General features: G+C 47.3%; 2 protein-coding genes across 4 annotated transcripts; one reads left to right on the top strand and one right to left on the bottom strand.

Annotated features, from left to right (window-relative positions):
• The first annotated feature begins 6,803 nt into the window (after positions 1 to 6,803).
• LOC120674427 (pyrophosphate--fructose 6-phosphate 1-phosphotransferase subunit beta 1-like) lies at positions 6,804 to 12,136 on the top strand. The gene is made up of 16 exons (XM_039955611.1): positions 6,804 to 6,995; positions 7,139 to 7,297; positions 7,418 to 7,539; positions 7,844 to 7,897; positions 8,019 to 8,125; positions 8,410 to 8,515; positions 8,884 to 8,947; positions 9,327 to 9,415; positions 9,819 to 9,950; positions 10,118 to 10,288; positions 10,383 to 10,498; positions 10,603 to 10,714; positions 10,960 to 11,044; positions 11,316 to 11,360; positions 11,571 to 11,639; positions 11,738 to 12,136. Exons 1-16 carry the CDS (start codon positions 6,839 to 6,841, stop codon positions 11,812 to 11,814), a joined length of 1,665 nt encoding a protein of 554 aa, XP_039811545.1. The 5' UTR covers positions 6,804 to 6,838; the 3' UTR covers positions 11,815 to 12,136.
• Positions 12,137 to 13,214: 1,078 nt separating this feature from the next.
• On the bottom strand, positions 13,215 to 18,960 carry LOC120674027 (transcription factor bHLH68-like). 3 transcript variants are annotated; one of them, XM_039955087.1, is made up of 9 exons: positions 18,372 to 18,960; positions 17,994 to 18,171; positions 17,853 to 17,894; positions 17,381 to 17,458; positions 16,987 to 17,052; positions 16,591 to 16,656; positions 15,242 to 15,310; positions 13,716 to 13,953; positions 13,215 to 13,635 (listed from the first exon to the last, which is right to left on the bottom strand). In XM_039955087.1, the coding sequence occupies exons 1-8, from the start codon at positions 18,659 to 18,661 to the stop codon at positions 13,759 to 13,761; spliced, it is 984 nt and encodes a 327-aa protein (XP_039811021.1). In that variant the 5' UTR covers positions 18,662 to 18,960; the 3' UTR covers positions 13,215 to 13,635; positions 13,716 to 13,758. The 3 variants fall into 3 exon arrangements, with proteins under 3 accessions (XP_039811021.1, XP_039811019.1, XP_039811020.1); XM_039955085.1 differs by having other exon boundaries at positions 17,853 to 18,171; positions 18,372 to 18,949; XM_039955086.1 differs by lacking the exon at positions 15,242 to 15,310 and having other exon boundaries at positions 17,853 to 18,171; positions 18,372 to 18,955.
• Between the last annotated feature and the right edge of the window lie 240 nt (positions 18,961 to 19,200).

Below are 19,200 nucleotides of genomic sequence, written 5' to 3'. Positions count from 1 at the left end.
TGAAGCCAGGTCCGGAAAGATCGTGCTGTTTCCTGGAGTGGTCCGGAGCCCTGCGTAGCGCCTTAGCCTGGTTCCGACCCTAAGCCTACGCACTCCTCCACTCTGTAACAAGAACAGAGCTACCCGGACCTGTGCATCTAGAGCCCTGGACCTGGTACCAGCCTGGGATTGGTCAGGAAAGAGCCCCGCGGGTCTGTTACTAAGCTATAACTTTGAAGTGGTACACAGGTTAAAACCTGGCTGGTGGTGGTCAGTCTCAAACCATTGAGCCTACCTACCAAGGGGTCCGAGTATCTGCTTCAAAGCTTTCATGCAGGATAAGAGCAAGTCTCGATGGTAGAAAGACTCATAGCAACCGAGTCTCTCTCCCAGGGGGCCCAGGGCAACCGCTTTGTCCCAGACATTATGGATGAATTCTGCATGCGTCAAATAGCTAAGTTGCAGCATCGTTGCTACTATATAAGCAAACTTGATTCTTCTATCTGTACTCCTGTATACTACACAGGGAACAAGGCGCTTGATCGTCTTGCAGGCTATGCAGCCCTATGCCAAGGAGGTCCGGAGTATCTTCTACGGCTCAGATGGCAGACAGGTCGAAGCAACTGAACCTATCTGCCAGGGGGCCAGGGCGCCGGGGTGCTGCATATTGCAAATCAACAACTGACAAACAGCTAAGTTGAAGTTTTTTCTGCTTCAAAAATTTCAGCTAGTACAAGTTTGTTACATAATGCAAAAGAAAAAAGATACAATGCCCAGCTCAAGGGTCTGCAGGCTCTCGCTTGAAGTAGGCGGCGACGAAGTCAACGACCTCCTGCACGCTGTCCCGAGCGGCGGCCTCCGTCTCCGCTACAGGGCCATCCACCACGGGCGCCAGAGAGATGGTTGGATCGTGGCTCCGGAGGCAGGTCAGGATGTGCTCCGCCACCAGCCGGATCAACTCGCGGCCCTCGGTTTCAAGCTGACCAGCAAGGACTGGCCCCAGGCGCTGGAGCCTATCCGAAGCAGAACTCAACACCGGGAGGGCGTCAGCTATTGAAGCTGGCGGCTCCGCCACCTGGATCGGGCTCAGACCAAGTGGCACCAACGCCAGGCTCGCCACGGTTGCCCAGTCAGCAATCCGCTGGGCCTCAGCGCGCTGGTCTTCCTGGTGCTTCCGGACCGCCTCCCGGACCGCCTCTTGCACCCGGGTGTCCAGGGCCGCCTTGGCCACCTCCACCTCGCGGGACCTCTCCTCGAGCTCACGGGACCTCTCCTCGAGTTCGTGGGACCTCTCCTCCAGCTTGGTCTCCCTCTGCTCAGCCCATGCCTTCAGCTTCTTGAGCGAGTCTCGCTGGCGCCCGAGCTCCTTCTCTATGCCGGTGGCGTGAGCCTCCCGCTTGGCGAGGGACTTCCGGTCCTCCTCCAAATCCGCCTCGTCGGCAGTCAGCTGGCGGGCCCTCTCCTGCAGTTGTTCACGCCATCCCTGCAGAGTCGCAGAGAAGACGTCGAGCTCCTGCCTCCGGACCTCGAGGTCCTCGCTGCGAGTCTCCAGCTCTGACTGTTGGGCTGCGAGGTGGCCCTCGAGGTCAGACCGTTGAGCAGCAACGCCAACAACCTCCAGGGTGAAGTCCCGCTCCCGCTGCGCCAGGGATTTCTCTCGGTTTGACACCGCGAACTCTCGGTCAAACACCTTCTTAAGGTTGGCTCGGTAGGCCTCTTGGTCCGCCTTGAGCTTTGACCGAGTTTCCGCGGCGTGGGAGGCTTCAGCCTTCGTATGCGCCTCCAGACGGGTGTGCCAATCGGAGAGGCGCTGACGCTCGCTCTCCAGAGCAGACCACTCCTGCCGGAAGGCCACCTCGGCAGAGGAGGTTGCCTCCTCGATCGAACGCCGAACTCGCAACAGCACCTGAGGAAGCGGAGTCGCATCCTCCTCCGGAAGTTGAAGCTGCAGGAGCCGCCTGCCAAAAACCACCTCCAACTCCTCCTCTGCGGCAGGACCGGAGCTGGAGGTAGGGGCTTCTGCCGCGGCACTTGTCTCTGGCGCCTCTGCTGCCGCCGAGTCGGGCGCGGCCGGGCTCAGCTCCGGCGCCTCCGCTGTCGCCGAGTCGGGCGCCGCCGGACCCAGCTCCGGCGCCCCCGCTGCCGCCGAGTCGGGCGCGGCCGGGCTCAGCTCCGGCGCCTCCGCTGTCGCCGAGTCGGGCGCCGCCGGGCCCAGCACCGGCGCCCCCGCTGCCGCCGAGTCGGGCGTGGCCGGGCCCCGCTCTGGCGCCCCCGCTGCCGCTGAGTCGGGCGTGGCCGAACCCGACTCCGGCGCCCCCGCTGCCGACGTGGCGGACGCGGCCGCGTCGGGTGCGGCTGCGCCCTGCACCGGCACCTCCACCACCGTGTCGGGTGCGGCTCCGCCCAGCACTCGCGCCTCCGCCGCTGCGGCGTCGGGGGCCGTGGCGCCCAGAGCCGGCTTTTCAGCCACCACGGCATCGGGCGCGGCTGCACCCAGTACCGCCGTTTCCTCCACCGTTGTGTCGGGTGCGGCTGCGTTCAGTATCGGCGCCTCCACCGTCGCCGCGTCGGGCGCGGCTGCACCCAGCACCGGCGCCACCGCCGCCGCTGCCGCACTGAGCACTGCGGAGTCTAAAAATGGCACGCTAGTCAGCTCCATGCCACGCACCATGGGGTTGGCACAGGACGCCGTACCTGAGGGTCCCGCACCTGCTGCCACTGTCGCTGTCGACGCCAGGGCCGCCGCCGCCTGGGCACCTGCCAATGTGCCAGCGACAGTAGAGGAACCGCTGGGGCGGGAAGCCCTGGTTGCAAAGCAGAAAAGCCATCAGAAAAGAAAAAAACAGAGCACCGGCACAAAAGGAGGAGAGTAGAATGACACTAACCCGGAAGTACCGGGGACCCAGCGTCACCGGAGCCCGGGCCTCTTCTCCTGCGGTTGCTCCCGCTGCTGCTGTCCCTGTGGCTGTGGCATGGGCGCAACCCGAGGTCGCACCAGTTGCTGCTGTTGCCGCCCGCGTGCCTGCTGCCGCTGCACTTGCGGCTGCTCTTGCTGCTGCTGCTCCTGCTGCCGGCGGGAAGAATTCCTTGGCGGCGATGGTGGTGGTCCAGTCGCGCCAGAGGACCCGTGGGGGCCGGCAGCCCGGGAGCTACCCTGGCCTGCGCCCTCAGAAGACCTCTGGCACTTCGCGGCGGGCTCCGAGACTAGGGTCCCGTCGCCACGGAGTAGCCTCCGCCGGCCTGCGTCTCCCGATGACGCACCGGAGCTGCTCTGTGCCCGGCTGGAGCCGGCCGCGACCGCACTGCTAGCCGCAGCCTGCTTCCCCTTTGTGGTGGCACCGGACCCCGCAGCGCTCAGCGTAGCCTGATCCCCGGACGTGCCAGGGATCCGGAGCCCACGGTTCGGGTCACCTCCGGTCTGCCGTGGGGCCAGTCCCCCGTCGTCCAGGGTTGGCAGGGTAGCCAGCACCGCCACCCTTGCCGGGTCCTCGCAGAGGGGGACTATGCTCTGCGGAAGGATCAGGTTCTCCGGGATGAAGGTGTCTCCCGTCACGTTCCGCACCAGGACCTCCAAGGCCTCCTGGGTCAGGTCGCTTCCCTCCCCGCGGTGGGTCCTACTGCAATCGTTGAGGCCGGTGAAGCTCCACGCCGGACGCGGCCGCTGCTTCAGGGGGGCGATCCGGCGCTTCACGAAGTCGCCGAGCACGTGCCATGAGGTGAGGCCGCTCTCCGCCAGCGACCTGATCTTGTCCAGCACGGAGTCGAACTCCGGCTGCAGCGACGGCTTGGCCCTCCAGGATGCTTTGTCGGAGGCGGACAAGGCGCTCGTTGGCTTCGGTGGTGGCGATCACCCAATCCCTGCGCCACTCCTCCCACCTTCCGCCAGCAAGGCCGGGAATGTAAGGAGTCGGCAGGTCGCTCCTTATCCGGAAGTAGTACCCTCCCACTTCGTCCCTGCTCCTTCCGGACCTCACCAGAATGAAGAAGTAGCGGAAGAGGATGACGCAGGGACGCACTCCCACGAACATCTCGCATAAATGCACGAAGATGGACGCCAGGAGGAGGGAGTGGGGCGTCAAATGCTGAAGCTGGTGGCCGAAGTCTTCCGGCAGCAGCAGTAAGAATGAAGAAATTGGCAGTCCCACGCCGGCGGAGACGCGCGAGGTGAATAGCACGAACTCCCCGGCGCGGAGGTTGCCAAGGGGAACCGAGCCTGCTCTCACCCCCAGCCGGTCTCCTGAGCACTCCACCCAAGCAGGCGGCGCACTGTATTCAGCTCTCCCTCGGTCTGGAAGCGACGGGGATGAACAAGGGATGCCATCTCTTGGTGGAGTGAGAAGGGTGCCTGTGTAGGGGGGAGAGAAGGCAAAAGGGCGCAAAGGCTGGAGGAAGAAGACGAATGCGGGAAAACAACCGCGGAATGCGGTGCGCCCCGTTATAAAGCCTGACCCAACCGGCGCGCCCCGGAACCGTCGCCGAAACTCAAGCGACGCCCGCGCCTAGAGTTAACCGCCCGCTCCATGACGTGGGGGCCCAGGCCCACCTGTCAGGGAGAGCAGGTAATCAACGGAGGTGTGAAAAGGCGGGATCCGAACCGTCGCCCGCGCGCGTGGAGCAAGGCGGAAGCTGGGCTGACGTGCGCGCATTAATCGCAGGCGTGGCCGAGCTTTTCGGGAGCTGCGCCGGTGGTAAATGATCCATTTACTCCGGCCGCAACAATGCCGAACGTCGCGCGTGTGACTAGGTGAACCACTGATCATGGGGCCCAAAGTCAGTAAGCCGTTGCGATGTGATGAGGCAGCAACCAACCCGACGGGTAGTCAAAGCCGGTCAAGACCCCTGCAGAAAGGAACTTCAAGCTATATAGAGCCAAACCGCAGAAGTGGCCCCACCTGTGGGTTCGTACCTCCCCCAAGGTGGGCCCGGGGGCCACTGTCGGTACCCTGTAACAGGGATACCCACTCTTACTGCAGCAAGGCAGGACCCACGTAGTTATCCGTAGCTGCGCGGGAAAGACGGAGTAGCCAGGCCCCACAGGCCAGGCTTTTCCCTCACCAGGCCAACGGCCCCGGACCGTTTCCCGCCTGAGGATGGGTCCGGTGACGCCACGTGTCTCTAAGGAAGGGAAGCTCCGAGCTGACCGCCGAGGCCTCGGACCCCCAGAGGGGTCCGGGACCTCCTGCGCCCGTCCGGACTCCCCTCACCGTGTAGGGGTCCGGAGCCGCCACGTGTCCCGGAGACGCGGGATCGTGCGCGAGTCTTCCGCAGGAAGACTCGCCCACCTGCCGCATTTAATGTGGTGGACAAGGCGTGCTCTGCCGCCGCGGTACGCAAGATAGCCTTGTCAGGCCTCGCTGAGCACCGCGTATTACCAAGGAGCACAGTGGAGCCGCCTGTGCCGCAACCGCGCAGAGCCCGCTTGCAGCATTAAATGGATACGATAGCACGACGCTTTTCCATCATGCCGCCTACGCCGCAAGCTACACCGCCCGGTTAAGCAACGTGGCGGGCGATGCCACTAGCTACGACAGGCCCGACCTGACAAGACAACGCCAGGACATGATGGACGAAGGGCTCCGGGAGCAGGCAAGAGAATCCAAGAGAGAGATCTCCTTTGCCTGCGACGCCATAATGTATGAACAGTACGTTATTTTATACTGCATCGTTGGACCCACCTGTCGGGGATCCAACGGCTGTGTACGCGCCCCCTTGAGATATAAAAGGGAGGCGCTCGCTATGCACAGGACAATCCAGACTGACTCAAGCTCTCGCAACCTTCTCACTCTCGTGGGAAGGCAATACAACACACAGTGGACGTAGGGTATTACGCTCCGGCGGCCCGAACCACTCTAAATCCTGCTGTGTTCCTCGTGTTCTTGAGTGAGACCGATCTAAGACTAGCTACCCCCTGAGTATACACCCTCTGGGCTAGGGCGGGTGCCTTCCGCCACCCGGCTGTGGTTTGCAGCACCACGACATTTTTTTTTCTTTTAATTGACTAAATGTATTTGTGCTACAAAAATACTAGTATCTGATATTTTTTATTCTCTTTTATTCTAGATATTGTATCCCATATATAGTTGGATCTCTCAAAATATATTTTTAATGGACTATTCACCATGTGGAACTAGTTGGTCGTAATAATAAGTTAATGGTTACAACATTGATTTGTTTGTTCATTCTTTAGACTAATTTATTCGCTTTTGTAGACTAATTTGTTCGGTCAGTTTGACTCATTTGTTCGCAATATTCATAGATCAAATGTTCGCGGTGTTTAATATTTTGTTCGTTGTACACTACTATTTGTTCGATATGTTTAATTTTTTGTTTGTAAAAATAATTATTTGTTCGTGCCGTCAAATCTTTTGTTCCCAGAATCAGAAATTAATTATTTAGTATTTAAAAATTATTTTTTAAAAAAATATCTTGCAAATATATGCACGTGTGGTCTTGTTTTGAAGATCTTATCATAAAAAAGATAATGGTGCAATTCAAATTTAATTTGCAGTCTTCGTGTAATAGTTATAGCTTTTTTAATTTTGATTTTGCATGCATGTGAGTGACGCCATGATTATTATCCTCTCTGCATGCATGCACATGATCTCTTTTCTTTTTTGAGCTATATATGTACAACTACATTGGTGGACCGATGGTCTATTTAATTTCGGTCTACAGGCGATGGTTGCCATAGCCATCACCTCAGGTGACAGTTAACCACGCCCTGCCGCAAAGCCCGCAAAGGGACCTGCGCCTTGCAAGCCTACATCACATACTCCCCCGCCACAGACGCCCCTCCTCCCCTTCTCCCGCATCAGCCACCACTATCGTGTTCTCCAATCCAAGACCAAGCAGGAAGACAATGGCGGCGATGAACAACCCATCACCGGGGAGGCTGGCGTCCGTTTACAGCGAGGTGCAGACGAGCCGCCTCCATCACGCGCTCCAGCTCCCCTCCGTCCTCAGCTCCCAATTCTCCCTCGTCGACAGGCCACCCAGCTCGGCTACTGGAAACCCAGGTAATTGATATAACGATCGACGACCTGCGCTGCGTGCACCCCCGGCTCGGCCCCTTCATCTCGCCTCGCCCATGCATCCGATCGGGCTCTTTTTTGCCTTATTATTATCTTCAGTTTTGATCTGATCTGATCCCCGCATGCAGATGAGATCGCCAAGCTGTTCCCCAACCTGTTCGGGCAGCCGTCGGCGGCGCTGGTGCCAGCCAAGGAGGCTGCTGTGGAGGGGAAACCACTCAAGGTTGGGGTGGTTCTCTCTGGTGGACAGGCACCCGGTGGACACAATGTCATCTGCGGTATCTTCGGTGAGAGCTCAACCATCCTACCATTGACAGTGCTATCTAAAGTGGCCTAAGATCTCAAGTGTGCAGTACGTTATTATGATACCCTCTCGCTAATATAATGCATCTGTCGGTTTATATTAGATTTCTTGCAACATTGGGCAAAGGGCAGCACAATGTATGGATTCAAGGGAGGTCCAGCAGGGGTGATGAAGTGCAAGTACGTCGAACTCAACACAGATTTTGTCTACCCCTACAGAAACCAGGTTATCCGCACTTTCTTAATGATGATCTCACCTCAACGTTACATGCTTATTTGTGATCTGATTTGTAAAGTCACGTGGCTAAAGTTGAAAAAGTATGTAGGTCATCTTCAACTGTATTACATGTACGTCAATAGCCTTCCATTTTTAATTTGATACAACCATGCATGCTTTTTTAGATGGCTATATTGATGCAAAGCGATGCCTTGAAGATGTTATGCAGCATACCATTGTTGATCCCTAACTCTACTTAAGTACATTGGAATTGAAAAACGAGCTAATAGTAGTTTTCTTCTGTTTCCAACAGGGTGGATTTGATATGATCTGCAGTGGGAGGGATAAGATTGAAACACCAGAGCAGGTATGCTCCTTCATTTCCATGTTTCGTCTTGCATATGATTATTAACCTCATTTATTTCTTTTTGTATACTGAACTATATTTCTCAACTGTGGCCAAAATATTACATCTTGGGATTGTCTAGTTTAAGCAAGCTGAAGATACAGCCAACAAACTTGAGTTGGATGGACTTGTTGTTATTGGAGGTGATGATTCAAATACTAATGCATGCCTTATTGCTGAATACTTCAGGTTGGTTTCTAAGAATGCAAATCATTTTGCTTTCCCATTCACAATGTTCTTTGTTTATCACTTTATTGCTGTCAAACAAGCTTTGTACTTAGGCTCAAAATAAAAATATTTTGCGTCCATTTTCTCTTATACCACCACACTAAATTATTATGTGTTGACACTATTGTTCATGATAATTATGTAATTAACATACAACTACAAGCATGCAATCATGTCTGCTGCTTCTTGGCAAGTAAAGTTAGTAAAAATGAGATGGTTGCTTAGTCAAAAGCATCTCTGTGTAGGTCAAAGAACTTAAAGACTCGTGTTATTGGGTGTCCCAAGACTATTGATGGAGATCTAAAATGCAAGGAGGTCCCAACAAGTTTTGGATTTGACACTGCTTGCAAGGTACCATGTTTGGTTTTGTATACACAAGGTCAACTAACAAAAGGATACAGTTGCATAGCTAGGCTTTCCAAGTCTCTCAGTTCCTCATTTAACCTGCAAAAACATATTATCAGGAAAGGCTAGCAAGAATCAAGAAACAAAAAATGTTTTAACCATTGTAAATACATACAAAGAACATTATTATTCTGAAAAAGAAATACAGTTTATATATACATTATTAGTATTCATAGCTTAGTCAGTATCAAATTCTGCAACCCTTTCTAAGCTACAGAATTCATAAGCAACCTTTCTACACTCTCTTTTGACAAGGATAAAAAACACGGAGTGCTAACAGAGATGTCATATGAATGGTATATTATGTTTTGCAGATTTACTCTGAAATGATTGGAAATGTGATGACTGACGCACGATCATCGGGGAAATACTACCACTGTAAGCTTGTACACTTGTATGGTTTTGGTATAATATTTTTTCACATATTGGACTGATTTTATTTCCTAAAAGGAACGACTTGCATAAACATAAACAATTTAGACAAGATTTTCTTGGATTAGCTACCTCATTAATTAGCTGCTACAGATTACTCATCCATGATAGAAGGTTTATTAGGATCTATCTAAGGATATTTTTTCTGAAGTGTCACTAAGCCACTTTTGAGCCATTCCGTTCATTTCATAGAATGCAGCAGAAACAAAATGAGAACTGTCTTTCTTTCCAAGGATAATTAACTTGGGTAATTGCATTACCAAATGTCTATCTGCTAACCAATTGTGATTAACCACATTAACAATTGCTCGATACCTTATTGCAGTTGTAAGACTTATGGGACGTGCTGCTTCTCACATTACCTTAGAGTGTGCCTTACAAACACACCCAAACATCGCTCTTATTGGTGAAGAGGTCAATACTCTTCTTTTGGAGATTTATTTGTGATGCATTTGTTTCCTATTTCTAGGTCATCAAATGACTATTTACATCTTAGTTATGACTATGTACAGTGAGAATCACATGGTGTACCTAAAGTTAACGTGTTATTCCTGTACCATGTCATTTGTTTGGTTCCTAGAACTTCAGTTACCCTCCCTCATACATTACTTTCATATATTTTCTTCTGCCCCAAACTTCTCTATCTATGTTTCTATGTTATATTTTAAAGGCACTTGTTTATGAATTGAAATAGCTGATTAAATAATGTAAGCAGGTTCATTTATTTATAGAAATGATTGCAATGGACTGTTTTTCTATTTTCGACATGTTGTTCTGTTTGATGCATAAAAAATATACTATTTTCCCCTTCATCCAGGTTGCGGAAAAGAAGCAGACCCTAAAAAATGTTACAGACTACATGACTGATATTGTCTGTAAGCGTGCCGAACTTGGTTACAACTACGGTGTCATCCTTATACCAGAGGGCTTGATTGATTTTGTCCCAGAGGTTATAAACTAGCCCTCAATAGTCACTAAATCTTTCTGCAAAAGGACACCTCTGTGTTCAGTTAGGCTACAGAGATATTCCAGAGACTTGACTGCACCTGCTTTTCTTCATTGCGCCCAATTCGTCATTCTTTACCCTATTAATTGTATTTTCCCTTTGTTTTGTAGGTTCAGAAACTTATTGCGGAGTTAAATGAAATTCTAGCACATGATACTGTTGATGAAGCAGGTGTCTGGAAAAATAAGCTTGAACCAGAATCCAAGAAACTATTTGAATTTTTACCCCCATCCATCCAGGAGCAGCTTTTGTTGGAAAGAGATTCACATGGAAATGTTCAAGTAAGACATTTTTTATTTTACCACACAATACCTTGCAAACTGACGGTGCTCCTGTTATCTTGAAATCTGTTCGTGACATCCCATATTTTTTTAGGTTGCCAAAATTGAAACAGAAAAAATGCTGATCACAATGGTTGAAACAGAATTAGAGAAAAGAAAAGCTGAAGGAAAGTACAAGGGCACTTTTATTGGCCAATCCCACTTCTTTGGGTGAGTCTACAGACCCGTATCTTTTTAAAATAATTGACTCTGGTTTTATGTACAAGATATAAAGTGAAACATCGTCTAATGATCTTCTCAACTTCATTTTTCAGATACGAGGGAAGGTGCGGCCTTCCAACTAATTTTGATGCCAGCTATTGCTATGCTTTAGGTTATGGTGCAGGAGCTCTTCTCCAGTCTGGGAAGACAGGCCTTATATCTTCTGTATGTTAATTAACTTCATAAGATATTGTTTGATTAATTTCTGGTTCTTATATGCTAAAATTTTATGCATCTTTGGTCATACACAGTGAAAGGTTCAAATCTTCTCACATGTTTGACGTCATTCGTTTTCTATAATAGTCTGACAACTGTCGTATGCAAACTATATGATGGTGATTATCTGCTTCAGTGCTTTATTTTTTTATGATTCGTAATGGTATATATGTACCTTTGTTTTCTCAACTTAGGTTGGTAACCTTGCTGCCCCTGTGTCCGAATGGACTGTCGGTGGGACTGCATTGACATCACTGATGGATGTTGAGAGGAGACATGGTAATTTTCGGCAGCCATTATGCTCGCTTTAATTTTTGTTTGATGTTATCTCAAGTTTATTTGAAAAAGTTGAAAATATTTTTGATTATTTATTTGAAATTGAAGAGTATTTGATAGGTATGGTACAATGATTTGATATCATTGCCTTCACCATATTTTACTTTGTATCTTTGGTTACAATGCATTATTTAATTAGTTCATTCATTGTTTGAAGCATTTATTCTTCTATCTCTGACTTCGCCCTGTTCATTTTCTACCAAAAAATTCATAGGCAAATTCAAACCAGTGATCAAGAAAGCAATGGTGGAACTTGACGGTATGCAGTAACTTACTTTATATTATTTTTTTATGGAAATGTCGGGATGTGTGGAGCCCCACCTATTGCATTAATAGAAAAGATTGACCATAGGCCAATTCAGAGTACTGGGAAAGGTTTTAGTCATTTACCTTTATAATATTTCATTGTTAATGATGGCCCCAGAATTAACTCGTATCAATTTCTAAATAACTGTACCATGAAATTCAGGTGCTCCATTTAAGAAATTTGTATCCGTGCGAGACGAATGGGGCCTGAAGAACCGCTACATCAGCCCTGGTATGTAGCAGCAAGCTAGTTTTTGATAGATAACAAATACACTCGTCATTGAATTAGCTAACAAACAACCTAATATGACGATCTTTCTCTTAACACAGGCCCCATCCAGTTTATTGGATCTGGAGCCGACGGTATCAATCACACCCTGATATTGGAACTTGGCGTTCAGGCCTGAGCTAGAGACACGATTCTGGTATAGAAGACTTGTTCCAGGGCTAGTATACAGTCTCCAACCATATTGTGGGAGATTGTGGAATTGTTAATAAGAGGGCTAGTATACCGTCTTCATCCACTGGCTGTGGCCGATGGCCGGTGCTGATTTGGTATGAGAGAAAAACACTGCAGGCTTGTTCGGAGCCTAGTGGTTAGGTCCTAGTTAGTCCATCATGGCGAGGCTAATTTGTATTGAGAATGTTTTATTAATTTGGCTGGCATAAGATTGTAGCAATGAATGTTGCAGCCTTGCAGGTTGATTGGATTATTGCTCTCTAGTTGAATTTGATTTGTCTCATTTCTTTGATGTTTGTTTGGCATGTATGGTGTATACTGACGTGCCTGCTTCTTGGCAGCGGCCGTGCCAAAGGTTGTTTTCCACATGCTTGCTTTGGAGCCTTTCATGTGAAGGGATCGCTCGATGGGTCTGATTGGCACAACTATAGCTCCAAGTTTCATGAAGGATTTAAATTTTGTACTCCGTGTAGGATAAAACCCATTTATAAATTTAAGCACCAGCGTCAATCTAATCATCTTCCGGGACCTGTGGACTTGTGACTTGGTCCGCTTCAAAGTATCTTGGGCCAGTTACACGGTCCTTGCCCAGATAAGCTGCACTTGGCCCATGTCTCGTTGAACTAGGGCCCAGCCAAATCCAGCTTATAGGCCGTCCATTGCGAGCCGTGGTCGCCGGGCGGAATCAATTTGCTGCGGCGGGGCGCACAGGGCCTTCTTGTCGTCGCGAGGCCGCAGCGGGCGGCTTTTTTATTTTTATATTTTTTAAAAACGTTTTTTAAAGAAATAAAAAATGTTTTTAAAAATATAAAAATAAAAAAGCCGCCCGCAGCGGGCTCACTCAACTGCCCAGCAAGATACTTGAGGCGATCGGCCCCATGGGCCATTTGGTCCTTTTTTTGCTCATTCTGAGGTACCAATTTATTTACCCACCACTCATGTCGGCCCACCTGACTTGGGTGTAATTTTGCTTTTATCAGAGGTGTCTTTGTAAGAAGTGCATGTAAACTTTTATATCAATAAATCTAATGTCCCCCGGTTTCTCAAAAAAAAAAAACAATACACACTCCTCTAAAAAAAGAAAAATAATGCACACCATCAACTTTTTTAATCTAATTTTGACCAACAACGTTTATTTATTAAATTAGTTAAGTAAAGCAAAAATAAGTACAACTACGTCTATCATGAAAATTAAGTACTTGAAAATTTAAATTGTGTTGCATGTTTAATAACCGAGATACTACTAGAAAGACCAAGATTAATTAAATGGCGATGCTGCAGAGGGAATAAATAGCATAAAAATTAATTCTTATACATATCGTATATCCAAAAGGGTACAGCAGCAGGGACAGTCGTGTAATAGCTAGCCCACACATATAAACATTATATGTATACATACAGAATAGAATTCTCTCGCTCAAAAATTAAAGATATATAAATGCATATGCATCAAGAGCAATGAGCCTACTAGCTGCAGCTAGCACTTACAGCTAGCTGTGACGACAGAATGACAGCTCCTGATGATGATATATGCTCCATCATCATATATCTCGATCTCAACGTATGTATATACTACCCGTATAGTATAGATACATACAGCCAGCTAGCCGGTAGCTAGCTGCTCGCTAGCTAGCTCCATTATTATTGTATTCCATAGTGAGAATAGCAACTCATGGTAGCTAGAGATGAAGCTAGCAAGTAGCAACCGGCCGGCCCAGCGGCCAAAATCACCAGGAGAAAGAAAGCAAATATATATATATATATATATATATATATATATATATATATATATATATATATATATATATATATATATATATATATATATATATATATATATATGATGATGATGATGATCGATGATGCGGATGCATATATGCATGGTCGTCCTCTAGCGCCAGATGATGCCGCCGAGCGGCGGTGGAGGTGGTGGCGCCGTGGCCACCGCCCAGAAGTCGGAGGTGCCACTACCGTCGCCGGCGAGGTGCGACGTGCACGACACTGGCACCAGGCACAGCCCTCTCCTCCTCAAATAATCCTTATTGGAGCCCTCGTCGTCACCGCCGCCATTTACCTCCTCCTGAATCTGCATGCACCACACCCGTTTGGTTAGTTCCCTAGAGTGCTTACTTTGATTGCTAATTACATGTATTAAATAATGCCAGTTTACAAAACCAAGTCCAGAACCCCGTGCTATGAACCCTAACGAATCTAATGAGGCCTTTGACCGCAAGATTAGAGAATGGTTACTATAGCATCACTGTAGCCAATCATCGATTGATTACTGTTATTTGATTTGTCGCGAAAAGTTACACCCATCCATGAAGAGATTTTGCAAATATACTTCATTTAGTCAGCCATTCATGCAAGATTCTCTTCTATAAGATTTTAGAAGAGGCCAACTAAACAGGCCATATATATGCGAGACTACAATCCTTCACGATATTCTAGAAAATACTAAGGGCAAATGGACTTTTTCCAGGACTCCAACTTTAGCCCATGTATACAAACATCATGAGCCTAATTTTAAGCATCTAACGATTTAGTTCGAGCCATTATAGCCAACTACTCCCTCCGTTCCAAATTATAAGTCATTCCAAGAATCTTGGAGAGTCAAACCATCTCAAAGTTTGACTAAAATTATAGAGAGAAACACAAAGATTTATGACATCAAATATGTATACTATGAAAATATAGCTAACAAAGAATCTAATGATAATTAATTGGTATTATAAATGCTATTATTTTGTTATATAAATTTGGTCAAACTTGAAAAACTTTGACTCTCCAAGATTCTTGGAATGACTTATAATTTGAAACGGAGGGAGTAACAATTAGCCTTAATTTCTAGATCCGAACAGGCCCTGAGTACCAAGTTGGGCTTTAAAAAGAGGAAACTATGCATAGTAATGGTATATTTATACCTTTACAAAAGTATTTCTAAGAGACAAATATATGTACTCATTTTTAATAAATATCTAAATCACGTGACATTTCTAAAAGTTGTAGCCGCAATTTAGAATCGGTGGTCACTAAGGATGCAGATGGGTACCCAATAATATTTTTTGAGTCAAATTGAACAAACTAATGCAGCATGCATGGTAGCTCTTACGGAGAGGATGCCCCAAAAAGCTTCAAAAATTCCCACGGCCCACTACTCATCTCATGATCTGAACAGTGCCTGGCTTTGCGAAAGCTACCTTTGCTAGCAACCCTATCATCTGCAGGAATCTAAAGTGGTCGATGAAAGTGCATGCGTATGTCAAAGTTTTGATTTTTAGGACACCTTTATTGCACGTGCCTACCTAGCTCCTGCACACGTACGACGTACCTATACAATATTTACATGTGTGTGGAGAGAGAGATCAACTCACGCTAGCTACGGTGTGTTGTTCCATGGAGTTCCCGTTGCCATGGCCTCCCAAGTAGGGGAAGCTGAGAGCCTGCAATACTATATATATTAGAGTTTTGTTACAATGATTGTAAATATATTTTTGTCTTGGAATTTTTTCTGACCGTTGATCAATGTAATGTATTTACAAAAAATTAAACTAAATTAGTATTCAGTCCCACTTTTTGATATTTGGTCCCACATTTTTGTACCACAAGATACTTTAATTTAGGTACTTCCACGTACTTTCTACCTCAACCACCGTACGGTTCTGTCAGATAGACTACTCTTGTTTTTTCTAATCATTATACAAAAGTTCTCTATATATTATATTACCTTGTCATGAGCATAAGACCGACACCGAGAAGAGAGATGATGAAATGGAGGACGGAAGAAGAGAGAGACATCAGACATGCATGCATGCTTGTCGCATGCATACTGCTGAAGAGAATGAAACACACGGCAGAACACGACAGCACGCGATGTACTGCAACTCTGCAAGCAGCCATGCATGCATGCACAACTTTAACGGCGTGCTCTTACACCCGGTCCCACACGTCCTCGCTCTTTTGTTTTTTTCACCTGCTCGCATTTGATCTTACTCAGGCCACTCTCACTCTTAGCATTGGACACGGTACATTAATTACCAACAGTCCTCATTCTGGTCATATTTTATTGATATATTTATAAATCCCCATTGAAAAATTTACTTAGTACTTCGTGTAATTACTAAAGTGTGTAATGCATGCATGAAAAAATATGCTTATTAAGCTTTGGTAACTTACTAACAGACAGCACATACATATAGATTCTCAAACTACCAGCCAAATTTACTATGAACTGGTTTAGCCACATCCATCAACTTGACTTATTGAGCATCTCCAACAAATTACTCATACCTCATACCCTAAATATTCTCTCTCTCCATTACCAATAGTTACTTTTGTCTTTTAGGTAATAGTTGCTGCAGCAGATTACTAAAATCCAATCACCAAGAATAGGGTATAGGAAAAATCCCCTTCATTTAGGTGAGAGAGAGGTGTGTTTTGGTGATTACCAAAAACTAATAGATAATGGGAATCGGATTGGTAATCTGTTGTAGCACTTCCATCACCAAAACATCAATTTTTTGGTATTGGGGAGTGGGATGAGTAATCTGTTAGAGATGCTCTCTACTTAATTTAGCAGGGCGCATAGGTTACCACGTCATACTGAGCATCTAGCTACGGACAAAAGCTGATGATCTGATGACACATTTTGAGAACTGAACACACACACATATATATGAGAAGTATAAATATAAATATGTATGATTAATGAAAGGAATTGGACCTCAATATGACTCAGGAGGAACCTAATGTAGCCAATAGTCTCCTGTAGTACGGAGGCAGTGTCAGTCTGCAAAAAGGAACACCTATGCATGTCAGGGATTCACTCATCACGCACACGACCCCTAAAGTGAAAGAGAAGCTGCAGCTGAAAACAAAAGAGTACAGGAGGGGAGCATGGGCAAAATTAAACCACATTTGCAGAGCCGTTAAAACCATCTATCTGCTGGACGAGACACTCATATATCTGACTGACGAGGTAGCTACAAAGAGCTCTTCTACTATAATATTTAGTTGCATGCATTTTTCTCTCTCAACATACATGCATGCAGCTTTACCACCTCTGGCTTGTACTACTATGGTGTATTGGTGTGGCTAATTAGTTAGCTGCTGTACGTACCTTGCCAAATGGGGACACTATCTGGTGAAGCGCTGTTATCCTATCCCCAAGCCTCTCCTTTCTTACCTGAAACAAACAAAGGATTGTATCCCATTAATTACTTGTTATATGTCTAGAGGAGGTCATCATCAGTGAGAGCCTCAGAGCCGGATTCCAAGAGTGGCTGAGGCTTATCCTCTATAGCCGTTGATGGTTTGTTAGAGGACCAAGTCCTGCGCGCCTGCTGATGCGCTGAGTGCTCGTCGTGGCCACGATGCCCCCCAATAGCGGCATGCGCTAAGCCAACTTGCTGTACTTAAACACCCTGAGATGATCAATCCAACTCGCGTTGCATCTCTCCAACTCTTTCATGATGGGCAAATTAGATACACTCCAGATGGATGAAGAAACAAACCTTTAGAGTAGATTGTGCGGAAGAAGAGGTTTGAACCCTAGCCTTCTTTGGAGCTGAACCACTGGCAGTGCTGTTGCCCTGAAACATATTTTTTTGGAAAATAAAGACCACATAAATACGCAGCAATATTGATCAATAATGGATCGGAGTCAGTTGCACATGGAACATTATTAAGCAAAAATTAACATGTAGGACGCACGCCTTGTACGAAGTGGATCTTTATTACACCCTTTGCAGAAAGATCATGAATTTTTTTATGTAAAAGAAAGATCATGAATGAAGCAATATCCAAGAATCATGAAAACTTTATTTGGAACATATATGAGTTTCAGAATTAAGGTAGGCCATACACTATATATACCCAGCAAATTAAACAGATAGAAATAACTTTTTATCAAAGAGAAAAATGAACTTAATATGTCCACTCGAGACGCAATCAATTAGTTTCCTTATGATGAGTTTTATCGCTTACCTCAGAAGAGTTATCAGAATGATGATTCTTCACCTCCGGTGCCAGCACTGTACTGTTTGATGAGAAGTCTAGCATGTTGCTGCCGAGGCTTGTGGTGATGCATGACCTAGGAGAGGACGCCAAGAGCATCGCCCGGCTCACCTGCTGAGATTTGTTGGTCCCCGACGATGTCTGGATGATCTCCTCACCACCACCATGGCCATAGAGATTGTAAGCTGCTGCAGCCTGATGAGGCATATTATTAGGTCCCTCCTCTAGTCCTTTTGACAGCAGAGCTGTGGCAGCGCTGTATCTCTCATGATCTCCAACTAATCCCCCACTGCAAATATATAATTAATTTGTGGGTGCAGACGATATGCATGCGAGCGAGTGATTATATCAGTAAACAAGCTAGAGAAAAGCCCAGAACCGTATACAAATTTGCATGAATCCCATAGTACAAATTCTGCCATGACAGAACCAAATTAAGAGACAGAAGAACCGAGAGAACGAAGGGTGGAGATAGAGATAGGTGTTTACAGAAGCAGCTGGCTCCATGACTCCGGCATGTTGCTCTCCCGCCCATCATGTAGATCACTGCTTGCTAGAGAAGTTGCAGTACTGGTGTTCACCTCAGGAGCCGGACCGGAAGAGATTTCAAGGAGGTGTTGGGAGAGGAGCATGGAAGAAGGTATCTGCTTGTTGTTGGAGGCTTCTTGCTCCTCGGCACAAGGCATCAAGCTATTCATCATATTCTTGCTGTCTGTACCACCACCACTCCACACCATCTGCTGCAGCAAGGAGCTCTTGAATTCCCCTCCACCCATCATGTTGTTTGGCTTGAGCACACAACAGAACCTCTAGGATCCAACAGCCATATCTTGCAGGAAATTTCTCTTATTATGCAATCTCAGGTCAATCTTTAGGGTCTGGCCGGCCGGTAGCTTTGCTTGTCCTCCTCCTGCTTTCCCTTTCTAGCTAGAGATGGGGTCTCTAGAGAAAGAAAACAACAGCAGGAGAGATGGAAAAAGGGAGATCTGTTTGGACTTTGGAGAGGAATCTGGGCTTTTGTTTTGTATTCCCCTGGTTCCTTTGTCTACACTACTCCTTTATTTTCGAACTTTCCCTTGCAATTCTCTGTCTTTGTTTTTCTAGTATGCTTATTTTACCCTTTTTCGCCTCATCGCCCCACTTTTGCTGGGGGCGTCTATTTATCGCGTTCTGCGATTGGAACCCGTCCAATCGCAAAAGCGAGCCGTGCAGGGAAGATGAACAGCGCCCCCGCGGCCCCTGGCTGCGGCGGCGCCTCCGCCGCCGCCCTCCACCGCCGCCACGCTAACCGAGCTCGCTGCCGCGCGCCGCCGCCTTC

The sequence above is a fragment of the Panicum virgatum genome, chromosome 5N (assembly GCF_016808335.1).
Source record: "Panicum virgatum strain AP13 chromosome 5N, P.virgatum_v5, whole genome shotgun sequence".
In the NCBI taxonomy this organism is placed as follows: Eukaryota; Viridiplantae; Streptophyta; class Magnoliopsida; order Poales; family Poaceae; genus Panicum; species Panicum virgatum.
The sequence above is the reverse complement of the archived record's forward strand: the minus strand, read 5'-3'. Positions and strand labels throughout refer to the sequence as shown.